The sequence below is a fragment of the Polyodon spathula genome, chromosome 31 (assembly GCF_017654505.1).
Source record: "Polyodon spathula isolate WHYD16114869_AA chromosome 31, ASM1765450v1, whole genome shotgun sequence".
Lineage (NCBI taxonomy): Eukaryota > Metazoa > Chordata > Actinopteri > Acipenseriformes > Polyodontidae > Polyodon > Polyodon spathula.
The window spans coordinates 867,449-879,491 of NC_054564.1; the positions used below are offsets into that span (position 1 = coordinate 867,449).

Sequence of the window (12,043 nt, forward strand, 5' to 3'; positions counted from 1 at the left end):
CCCCAACCCAATATCTGCCGAATACTAGTTCCTGTTTCCCTCCCTGCAATTATAAAAGTGACAAAAATACTAAAACGATGTTGTATTCAAAGGAAATGTGTATTCCACATGTTGCAATCATTTTACAGACTTGACTGTAATTATAATAAATGTTAGGAGCATCAGATCCTCCATCATTTAAAAAGCCCTGTGCCTTTATTTATTTATTTATTTATTTATTTATTTTTAAGACGCGCGTCACATTACGGGCGCGTTCCCGGAGATCATTCTGCGCAGATTCTGTGATCTAACCAAGCTGGCCAACGGGCGCGTTCACGGAGACCGTTCTTAGAAGCTCATTGGCTAAACCGGCCCGAGTCTGCGCAGAATGAACGGGAACGCCCCCCCCCCCCCTCCCGTTCTCTCTCACATACGCGGCACCCGAGCTCTCGCGAGATGTGGTGCAGAAAGTACACCGAGAAGAACAGCCTCTGCCTATCCCATCGCGAGAGGTGGGGGGGTTTCAGCGTCTGCATCAATAAACGCGTATCAGAGCCCCCCAGGCTGGTACCCGCAGTAACGAGTAACCATCAATTGCAATAATTAGCCCATTGCACAGGCAGTAGCGTGCGAAACAAGCCGGGATGACGGAACTGAGGCGCCGTGGACCGGGGGAGGACGATGTGTTGCAGCAGCAGGTGAGAGGTTTGGAGGAAAACTAAAAATGCACCGTTTTCATTTCACGCCAGGAAAGCACCTTGAAAACCTGCCTTTAATTCAGTCACAAAAAGACATCGTGAGATTGCAGTGTAACACCTCGGTCACCCATTCTGTTAGACACACGGTATTTACGCGTATTATTATTATTATTATTATTAATATATTTTTTTTTGGGGGGGGGGGGGGTTGTTTTGTGTGATGATGCAGTCGGTAATGCATGCTGGGTTGCTGTTGCAAAATGCATTTTGGAAAGATTTAGAAAGCCTCGAGTGATTGATGATAATTAAATAGGCGAGTCTCTTGTGAAAGAAAAACGAACGAGAGGCTCAAAATAGACTAGAGCCGGATGAGCGAGCATTAGGATACCATGTCGTATATATCTCTCTCTATCTGTCTCTATCTATCTATCTATGTGTGTGTTTTCGTGGCATTAACAGGTATTAGTAACAATTACTGTACCTTTAGTAATGTATAGAATTAAGTTAACATACACAAGTACCTACTGATGATGATAAAAAGCCAGTAACCTATTCTATAACACGAAGCCTGCAAAATTACAAAGATGATTACTCAGATGAGCGCCCGTCTGTAAACAATAATTAAAATCACACAAACTCCAAAAAGTCACAAAATAAACCAATTTCCACATACAGATTACACCAACACTAATTTTCCCCACCTGTGCAGGGCAGCCACCCTGCCACACAGGGTTACAATGCAAGCTTCATATTTAAACACAGTGTAGTTTACAGTAAGTGCAATAATACTAACACTGCTAGAATACAATATGAACTAGGATGCAGCCAGTCAGGATCACAGCAAGTTATATCTGCAGTGACAGATTAGCAGTGCAATAGTGCAAGGATAGCGCATCAGCTGAGGATCCAGTAAAGTGGTGCTGAGGTCAGGCGAGCGCTACCCATAATATTATTATAAACAGCACACATCAAGGAAGGCAGATGTCCAGATTCCCACAGTCGTTTCACGGCTGTGATTTGCCATGCAAATCGAACGATTTCCTCATTCAAATGCAGCCCGGTTTCAGCTGGCTGGAAATTTGGTTAGCTTGTTTTGGAGCTGAGTGTTTATATTTCCTTAATTTATTGATTTGTTTTATGTGGGCTTGTCTCAGAAGTGTGCTATGTGTACGTGGATAGACTTCAGGGATTGAAATAAGGCTCCCACTGCGTAGCGGTTTGATCCATTCCTGGTTTTACTAGGAGTTTAATAATAAGACGCACCAGAACCAATGCCAGCACCTTGTATATACTATCCTGTATCCTGTGTCCGCTTCCTGTTGTCCCAAAGGTTTTGGAGATTTGGGGGGGTTGTCATGGAAACGATATCCTAAATGGCTGTGTTTTATTCCAGTTTAGGTCTGTGCGAGTCTCTCTGTCTTCATGCAGAGACAGTGATATCAAAATATAAAAACATTAGGGATGTTTTTCTTCCCCCAAATTAGACCATTTAGTCCCAGAATTCCCCAAAATTTACGACACCCAGAAGCTGTCAGTCCTGCTGGGGGAAGACAAACACACAGCCAGGCTGGCTGGACAGTACCTGGAGAACTGTCATAGCCTGAGAGACAAACCGTGAACATGTCTCACAAGAGAGGGAGGGATTCTGTTTAATATAGAGGGAGGGAGAGGTTATTCAATATAGAGGAAGGAGGGATACTGTCTAGTATTAAAAGAACCTCTCTCTGTGCAGAGACAGTGGTAACCCTGTCATCACTCACAGTGTCTGTGTGAGTCTCTCTGTGTGCAGAGACAGTGGTAACCCTATATAACCCCTGTAATTATACCATATAATTAGGGCTTGGAAGTTTGGGGGTTTTGTTTTTGATCGCGTGATGTCGCTTGTTCAGAGACGATTCCTAATTAAACTTGGAGAAAGCTGTTCGTTACAAAACGATGTCACTTGCTTTTACCTTCATGTCTCGCCCCCGAGCCCGGTTGCTGTTTGGCTTCGTTTGTATTTCAAACAGACGAGACGCGTTCAGTCAGTCGCTGGTCTCTCACCCTATAACAATAGCGACACGAAAAAAAAATAAAAATTTCACTCGTTCAAGAGTCGCCCCCCCCCCCCCCCCCCCCACCAGATTTTCTTCTCGGTCCGGCATGCACGCTGATCGCAAGTCTAGCATTTAAAAGCTCCTTGATTTATAGCAAAGAATCTGTCTTTAATTGGTACTAGTCTTAACAACTTAACAACCGCTAATTAACATTTAAAGAGAGGCAGAGATTTGGAAATTAAACTCAAAAGCTCTGCATGTAATTGATAGACTTCGCATTTATTTGTCGTTCGATTTCATTGTTCTTGTCTTTTCAACCACTTTTGGTGACTCCATTTGTTTGAAATAAATTCACGTTTCTGTGTTGGTTGCTGTGACTGTATTATAGCTGGGTTGTTTAGAATTGCAGTAAGCATGCTAATGAGAGGAGATCATTTTTTGTGTAATTATAACTGTAATTATAATTGGACATCGCTCTGGTAAACATTGCAGTTGATCTCTTGACTTTCCTGGTCAATCATTAAGTAAGAATTTGAAATGTTTAATATCCCTGCGTTCCTTTGACCCAGTCTCTCTGTTCTGCTGACCGGGCGGGTTCCTTTGACCCAGTCTCTCTGTTCTGCTGACCGGGCGGGTTCCTTTGACCCAGTCTCTCTGTTCTGCTGACCGGGCGGGTTCCTTTGACCCAGTCTCTCTGTTCTGCTGACCGGGCGGGTTCCTTTGACCCAGTCTCTCTGTTCTGCTGACCGGGCGGGTTCCTTTGACCCAGTCTCTCTGTTCTGCTGACCGGGCGGGTTCCTTTGACCCAGTCTCTCTGTTCTGCTGACCGGGCGGGTTCCTTTGACCCAGTCTCTCTGTTCTGCTGACCGGGCGGGTTCCTTTGACCCAGTCTCCCTGTTCTGCTGACCAGACCGGTTCCTAATTGATCCAGTAATTGTTGAAGCAGGCTGCACCAGAGCAGTGCTAACCAGGGCTTTGCAATCCCTCCTCTCCAGGAGTCTGAGTCAGAGGTGCGGACGGATGGAGAAGCCCCCTCGGACAGCGAGATCAAGCCCGACCTGGGGGTGCCCCCTAGTGTCGACGACACCCCCGAGGTCCTCAACAAAGCCCTGTCAGGAATGTCATCACGGTAACTAGCCTTCTGCACCCCCCCCCCAAACAAAATACCTAACGATCTGTCTACCTAAAGATTTACCTATAGATCTACCCAAACATCTAGTCAATCAACTGCTTAGCAAACTAGATAGCAATCTAAATAACCATGATCTACCCAGATAACCAGCTAGTTAACCATCTACCTAACCAATTAGCTAGCTAACCAGCTGCCTAGTCAAATTGCGAGAGAACTATCTACCTTAACTAGATAGCTAAGCAGCTGCCTAACCAAATAGTTGTTATACCATCTAGCTAGCTTACTAGATTACCATCCATCCAGCTAGCTAACCATCTATGTTAACAAATAGCTGTTATACGTTCTAGCTGTCTTACTTGGCAACTATCTAGCTGATAACGCAGTGATGGGTTTGGGATAACGCAGTGATGGGTTGTAGATAACGGAGCCAGTCTGGTGTTTGAAGTCCTGTTCTGTTTTGTCTCAGGTGGAAGAACTGGTGGGTGCGCGGGATCCTGACTCTTGCCATGATCTCCTTCTTCTTCATCATCATCTACCTCGGTCCCATGGTCTTAATGATGATCGTAAGTGCTCTCCACGGCCAAGTGAAACACGAGCTCCGTTCAGAGTGTGCTGGCTCAGTTCAGGCTTCTTTTTAGAGGCTTAAACATTTGATTTCACCATCTACTTGGGTATGGAAATATAGTCAGCTAAATTACTTTTGACCAAGTTTTTACAATGACGTTGATGTCAGAGTTGTGTGCAAGTTGGGATGGGATCTTTGGCAGAACTGAGAGTAACGGCTGTCTCCTCTCTCTCTCTCTCCGGGCAGGTCCTCTGTGTTCAGATCAAGTGTTTCCACGAGATCATCATGATTGGTTACAGCGTCTATCACTCCTACCACCTGCCCTGGTTCCGCACTCTCAGCTGGTGAGAAGGGTTCTGTGCATTCTGTGATCACGAGAGTCCCGTTGCAGGGCAGTGTGAACCAGTGCGTGCATTCTGTGATCACGAGAGTCCCGTTGCAGGGCAGTGTGAACCAGCGCGTGCATTCTGTGATCACGAGAGTCCCGTTGCAGGGCAGTGTGAACCAGAGCGTGCATTCTGTGATCACGAGAGTCCCGTTGCAGGGCAGTGTGAACCAGCGCGTGCATTCTGTGATCACGAGAGTCCCGTTGCAGGGCAGTGTGAACCAGCGCGTGCATTCTGTGATCACGAGAGTCCCGTTGCAGGGCAGTGTGAACCAGCGCATGCATTCTGTGATCACGAGAGTCCCGTTGCAGAGCCAGTCCAACAAAAAACACGACTCCAGAAGACTGCGGGGGGGGGGGAGGTCAGGAGCCATTCCTGTTTTTTCAATTTTAAAAATCAGTTCCAGCGCAGCGTTGATCCTAATTGCAGTATTCTGTAACAGTGAGCTTCTCTTGCTGGTGTCGAAGTCGCTGTTTCTTGGTCGGTTTAAATTGGCTTCAGATGAAAAGTGGCTGAACAGTTGCTGTCTCTAAAATGTCAATTCCCAGGCGTGTGAAGGAATGTGGAATTGATTTTTAAAATGGAGTTGGAAGTTGATGGCGTTGAACCCCCCCAGCTAACTTGATGGACAGGGAAGGGAGCAGCAATGCAAAAGAAGAACATGTCATTGGAATCTGTCTGCTCTTTAAACAAGAGTGCTTGCTCAGTGGAAGCTCATGTTGGTCTGTCTGTCTCCCTGCGTGCCTAACTCTGTGTCTGTCTGCCTGTCTGTCTCTCTGCCTGCCTAACTCTGTGTCTGTCTGCCTGTCTGTCTCTCTGCCTGCCTAACTCTGTGTCTGTCTGCCTGTCTGTCTCCCTGCCTGCCTAACTGTGTCTGTCTGCCTGTCTGTCTCCCTGCCTGCCTAACTGTGTCTGTCTGCCTGTCTCTCTGCCTGCCTAACTGTGTGTCTGTCTGTCTGTCTCTCTGCCTGCCTAACTGTGTGTCTGTCTCTCTCTGCAGGTACTTCCTACTCTGTGTGAATTACTTTTTCTACGGTGAGACAGTGACGGATTATTTCTCCGCGCTGGTTCAGAGGGAGGAGCCGCTGAGAATCCTCAGCAAGTACCATCGCTTCATCTCCTTCACTCTTTACCTGACAGGTGGGCGCTGACAGCAGGGGCCGGGGCTGCTTTCCTCTCGCTGGCTTCTTAAAACCGGCAGGGAATGTTTCTCCTCACCGCGCTACAGCAGAACCCGGCCGGAGAGGAAATCCGTGGGGGGGATAATTGGGCGCACTAAAAGTTTGAGAATTGTGTGGGTGATGTCATGATTGTGGGAACAGAACGTTCTTCCCAAGAGGTTCCGAAGTTCTCAGCTTGCAGATAGTCGAGCCATGTGCGTCCCGCAGTACTGACTGACCCCTGTAGAGGGCGATGTCTTCGGCAGTGCGATTATCCTCCTGTGTATAGCAGAGGTGCGCTGATACTTGGACTGTAATGAGCGATACTTGAGTTGCTGTCAAACGCTTTTTTGGACGGAGGATAATTGGGGGCGTTCCCGGATTAGTCCTCTGAGAGGAAATGAACATGTATTGAACTTTTGAAATGCTTGTTTGTTAGTTGTCTTGAGAAAGGTTGACCTTTTTGGGTTGTTTCACACAGTTCGAGGTTTCCAAGCACTGAAACGGCTTTGCTTGGCTTGTCATAGTATGTGGTCGTGTGTGTCTCAGTCAGTGCTTTGAAGACACACACACACACAGCTAGCACACAGTCCGGGACAGAAGCATGTGGTAAAAACCCAGGTGTACCTGGAAATGTTAGTGCGTGGGTCGCCTCTGAATGAGTCTGACACAGAGCAGTGGGTGTTGACGCGCCGCACAGGGGCACAGATTGAATTAACACAGGGGGCTGCCACTAGGGTACCTGCAACGGTAGCCCTGGTGTCAGATTTAATAAAGAAAACAAAGCTAAAACAAGTTTGCCATACAAGGCAATTGGGAATCGCTACAGAAAACAATTGCAAAGGCAGTTTGCATTTTTAAAAAAAAAAAAGAAAAGGGTGTTTTTGCTGTTTTCTGGGTCCCGTCAAAATCCTGATTTGAAACGAATGGTGCGCTCTCCTGTACGATCCAGAGTCTGGACTCTGGCGTGATCTGTAAAGCCGAGGGAACACACAGATGCTTTGCGGCTTGGAGCCAGGTTTAAGGAGAATTGGGGTTTGAGGCAGCACCCTCAAACTAAGTCTCTGCTCCTGAGAAAGTGGCTGCGTGTTCCCTCATCTTAAGTCTGCCCAAAACCAGTGTGAATCTGACTGTGCAAAGTCTTGAGATTTATTCTTTTCTGAATGTATTCCAATCAGGTATTTTGTAGAAATGTCCCGCGTTGTCTGGTACTGCAAAATCCCTGTTTGCATAATGACGGGGTCTCTAACCTGGCCCCATGTCTCTCTCTCTCTCTCTCTCTCTCTCTGTTTTTAGGGTTCTGCATGTTTGTCCTGAGCCTTGTGAAGAAGCATTACCGGCTGCAGTTCTACATGGTGAGTCCAGCCCTCAGACCGCGGATCCCGCTGCCCTTCAGCTCAGGTGCTGAAATCACTTCCAAAGAGACTGCCTGTTTGATGCAGGATATTGAAAGCATTAACTTTCTCTCTCTCCACCTCTCCCTCTCGCCCCTGCTTTCTTTCTCTGTTTCTCCCCCTCCCTCTCTCTCACTACCCCCCCCCCCCTCTCTCTCTCTCTCTCTCTCTCTCTCTCTAGTTTGGCTGGACCCATGTGACGTTGCTGATTGTGGTGACTCAGTCCCACCTCATCATTCACAATCTCTTTGAAGGAATGATCTGGTCAGTTTCTCTGCCTGTGTGTCTGCCTGCCTCTCTCTGTATGTCTCTCTCTGTCTGTCTGTTAGTCTCTCTGTCTGTCTGTCTGTCAGTCTCTCTTTGTCTCTGCCTGTCTGTCTGTCTTTCTCTTTGCCTGCTTGTCTCTCTGCCTGTCTGTCTGCCTGCCTGTCTGTGGGTGTAATGGTGCCTGCAGAGACACACACACAGTTACACCAGACACTCCCGCTATGACTGGAGCATTGAAAATAAATGCATGAATGTATTCATGTGGAGAGCGTGCATGTGAGTGGGTGCATTTGTATGGTTGATTTGCAGCAGTGTGTGTTTGTATGGTTGATTTGCAGCAGTGTCTGTGTCTCCAGGCTCCAGCAGTATTCATTGCTTGAAGCCTGTTTTGTTCTGGCTGCAGGTTCATCGTTCCTATCTCCTGTGTGATCTGCAATGACATCATGGCGTACATGTTTGGCTTCTTCTTTGGACGGACCCCCCTAATCAAGGTGAGGCTCGGGGGTCCAGTGGTTCATGCAAGGGGTCTCTGGAGACTGCAGCAGCAGCAGTTGTTGATGAAGCAGAGTTCACCCCCTGCTCTCTGGAAGTCGCTTTGGAGACAAGCGTCTGCTAACTGATTCATTTGTAATAAAAATAATAATAATGAAAGATGAGGGGGGGGCGGGGTTAACAGTTATACTGTCGTAATCTCAAATGCTCAAGAACTCAAAACAAAGAAGTTAATAATAATAATAGTAATACTAATAATAATAATAATAATAATGATGGTTGTTCTTCCTCGTAGTTGTCTCCTAAGAAGACCTGGGAAGGGTTTATCGGAGGGTTCTTTGCCACGGTTGTGTTTGGTCTCCTGGTAAGATGATGCTGACAGGGTTACCCTAAATGCACATTGTTTTGGAGTCTGCTGTCTGTAATCTTCTGCACGCTTTTGTTGTTGACGTGTCTGCCCCATGTCTCCATATATGGGACTCTGTCAAAGGGATCTGATCCTTCCCTCCTCTCCCCTCTCTCTCTCAGCTCTCCTATGTGATGGCTGGGTGGCGCTACTTCGTTTGCCCGGTCGAGTTCAACAACGACTCGAACCGCTTCGAGGTGGACTGCGAGCCCTCGGACCTCTTCCAGCTGCAGGACTACACCCTGCCCTCCGTGCTGCAGTCTCTCATTGGCTGGGTGAGCGAGTCACTCACGTGTCACTCCCTGGATTATATAAACAAGCTGTGAGTCATCAGGATATGCAAATTGCAGCATTACAGGAGCCAATCAAATCGTGTGACAGCGTCAAAAAAGACTTCCATCCCAACCGTATTGTTTCAAAACTTACTTTGGGCTTGTTACAGCCTCTGTGTAAAAATCTATGAGCCGGCATTAACCCTTCCCTCCCCCCTCTGCCTCTCCCTGCAGGAGACCGTGCGCATCTATCCCTTCCAGATCCACAGTGTGGCGCTGTCCGCCTTCGCCTCGCTCATAGGGCCCTTTGGGGGATTCTTTGCCAGCGGCTTCAAGAGAGCCTTCAAGATCAAAGTAAGTGTCTCCTCTCCTCGCTGCTGAACACAAGAGAACGGACTAGGGGAGAGGGAGCAATCTCGTTGACATCACGGCTTGGAACGTTCAGAACGTTGGGCATTCTAGAAGCATTTCAAGGTGTTCATATATAATTTTGATGTAAGGTATTGATTATACCCCTTCTGGGTCTGTGAGTATTATAATTTTTTTAATTTTTTTTAAAATATTTTGTGTGCAGTCTATGGGGTTGGAGAAGTTGGCCTTCCAAAACTTTGGAGAAAAAAAAAATCTATTGCATTCTAAAATAAATACATATTGTAGATTAGGAAATTAACATGGTACAATTCTACACATAGTGATCAGGGATGGCAATAAGACTCCTATTGCACAGCAGTGTCACCCACTCCAGGTTTTATTACTAGCAGCTTGATCAGCCCCAGTGTGTCTAGGTAACAAGCACAGCTCTGTCTGATTAAACTCCTAGTGAAACCAGGAGTGGATCAGACCGCTATGCAATGGGAGTCTCATGTCTCATGCCTGAGTGACTAAATGAGGTGTATGTATCGATCGATCAATGTTATTATTTATATAGCGCCTTTCGTGATAAATTGCCCCAAAGCTCATCACATACATACACATATTGATACATGTTAAAGAAGGAAGTGATAAGCAATGGAAAAGAACAATAAAACAGTGCACTTTGTTAAACATCCACTATGGGACTTTGTGTGTGTGTGTGTATATATATATATATATATATATATATATATATATATATATATATGATCTCGCACACACACAATTATTGTACTAATTCAGTCAGTTCTCATTGACGAAACATGTGTACATGACAGAGTTTTAAATGCCTGTTGGAGGTGTGCTGGTGTGAGGTGCAGGGGTCCCCTGTGTTAGAGGGGTGAGGTGCAGGGGTCCCCTGTGTGACTCCCTCCTTATATCCCTGCAGGATTTTGCTAACACTATCCCCGGTCACGGAGGGATCATGGACCGATTCGACTGCCAGTATCTCATGGCCACGTTTGTCAACGTCTACATCGGCAGCTTCATCAGGTATGCTGGGGGTGTGACTGAGCTGCAGGGCACAGTGAAAGGGACCTCGCCTCTGTCTCTTTCACTGTCCCCTGCAAGACCATCAGAGTTAGTGCATTAGCTGCTGAAATGCAGCCTTAACGTTTGTGACTTTTCCAACTAGACTTGGAAAACATCCGAATGACACTGCAGAGTGGTTATCCAGATTGTACTGCAGAGCAGTGTGAGCCAGTCCAGGGTTTACATTCATTCTGTGAGGATGATGGTGGGACCACAAGCTTGGGGTTAATTGACATTTTTAGAACCCTGAAATCTTTTTGTGTTGGGGTTGCTTGCGAATGACCCCATCGCGACACTGAGAATTCACTTTGCCCAAGTAATGTGTGTGTGTGTGTGTGTGTGTGTCTCTCTCTCTCTCTCTCTCTCTCAGGGGTCCTAATCCCAGTCGGGTGATGCAGCAGCTCCTCGCTCTGCGGCTGGACCAGCAGCTCCACATCTTCAACACGCTCAGAGCACACCTCATCGACAAGGGGCTGCTCTCCGCCAACCAGGAGGCGACTGCAGCGTAGGGGTGGGGGGTGGGGTGGGGGGGGGTGATTATTTTGTTTCAGTGGCTGTTTTGAATTCTGCAGTACAATGTTGTCTGTTCATCTGTATTGAGTTCACGATGGGCCAGGCTCTTATACAGAAGGTGTGTGTTGATAACAGGCGCTGTATTTTTCATGGCAATTTTTTTTTTTGGGTGGTTTTTAAATGCCACTGTATAACACCTGGGTTTGAGATTAGGCTGCTGTTGGTATAGCTGTCTTGAGCCAGTCCAGGTTTTACTCCTGACCTCTGGTTAGGATTTTAGCTGAAGTGCCACCAAGTCTACAGGGAAACCTGGAATGGATTCTGCAGCTATGAATTGGGGGTCTTATTGCCCTTGTGGTGCGGGATGGGAAATAAGACCCCTGTTGCACAGCACTTTGATCCATACCTGGTTTTACTATTGGTTTAATGAGACACACCTGAGCTTGTTACCTAGACACACTGGGGCTTATCAAGCTGGTGGTAAAACCTTGAATAGGTGAAACCACTCTGCAACAGGAGTCTTGTTCCCACCCCTGATCTAGGTTAACACTGTAATTACACACACACTTACGAAAAACATTATTTTTTTTTTTTTAGCAAATGCTTAGCGTTTTGTTTTGCTTGCTGTAGACGTCGGGACAAGCCACGGCTGTTTTTTTCTATTTTTTTAAAATTTTTTAATATTTGTTTATTTATTCATTTTTTTTAAGAGCATTTTACAGCACTGTTGGGACCAAGCTTAAGACAGCTCCTAAACAAATAGCAAGTTGATTTTTTTTTTTTCAATGTCTTTATTTAAGCGGATAAAAAGGAGTCGTCGTTTGCCAGGTTTCACTACAAAGACTCTGCTGCTGAAGCCCTGTAAGCTAACACACGGCAGCCCAGCTCCTTGGATAATGAGCTGTTCTAGCAGGAAACTTGCTGTAAAGGGCTGTGCAGCTGGACTGGTGTGCTGATCCCAAGATAATTTAGCTACGGCATTCTGTGTAGGTGTGTTATATAAGCCCCTCCTAATGAGTTGTGTTTTGTCGTTTTTTTTTTTTTTTTAAGTATATTATCCCTGAATTCCGAATATCTGTTACAGGCATGGAAAGACGACCCTCCCTAAATTATATTTTAATCGAACTTCAATTCATATTTTTTATAATTGTAATATTATCATGCAATTGTTACAAATATAAGATCGTCACCTGATGTTAATATATCTAAAGCGTGACCCAGATTGCAAGGATATTGCTGCTCTAGAAAGAGTGCAAAGAAGAGCGACCTGAATTATTCCGCGTTTAAAAGGCATGTCATA

At 46.2% G+C, this 12,043-nt stretch overlaps 1 protein-coding gene across 1 annotated transcript; it reads left to right on the forward strand.

The window, feature by feature from the left end:
• Positions 1–480: 480 nt before the first annotated feature.
• Positions 481–12,043, forward strand: LOC121302998 (phosphatidate cytidylyltransferase 2-like). The gene is made up of 13 exons (XM_041233389.1): positions 481–677; positions 3,709–3,842; positions 4,312–4,408; positions 4,657–4,754; positions 5,797–5,936; positions 7,253–7,311; positions 7,532–7,614; positions 8,021–8,108; positions 8,405–8,473; positions 8,638–8,790; positions 9,022–9,141; positions 10,088–10,191; positions 10,601–12,043. Exons 1-13 carry the CDS (start codon positions 624–626, stop codon positions 10,737–10,739), a joined length of 1,338 nt encoding a protein of 445 aa, XP_041089323.1. The 5' UTR covers positions 481–623; the 3' UTR covers positions 10,740–12,043.

Coding starts and splice junctions, on each gene's coding strand:
- LOC121302998 (XM_041233389.1), top strand. CDS start 624: ATGACGGAACTGAGGCGCCGTGGACCGGGGGAGGACGATGTGTTGCAG. Junction 8,109..8,404: donor GACGGACCCCCCTAATCAAG/GTGAGGCTCGGG, acceptor TCTTCCTCGTAG/TTGTCTCCTAAGAAGACCTG. Junction 9,142..10,087: donor AGAGAGCCTTCAAGATCAAA/GTAAGTGTCTCC, acceptor ATATCCCTGCAG/GATTTTGCTAACACTATCCC.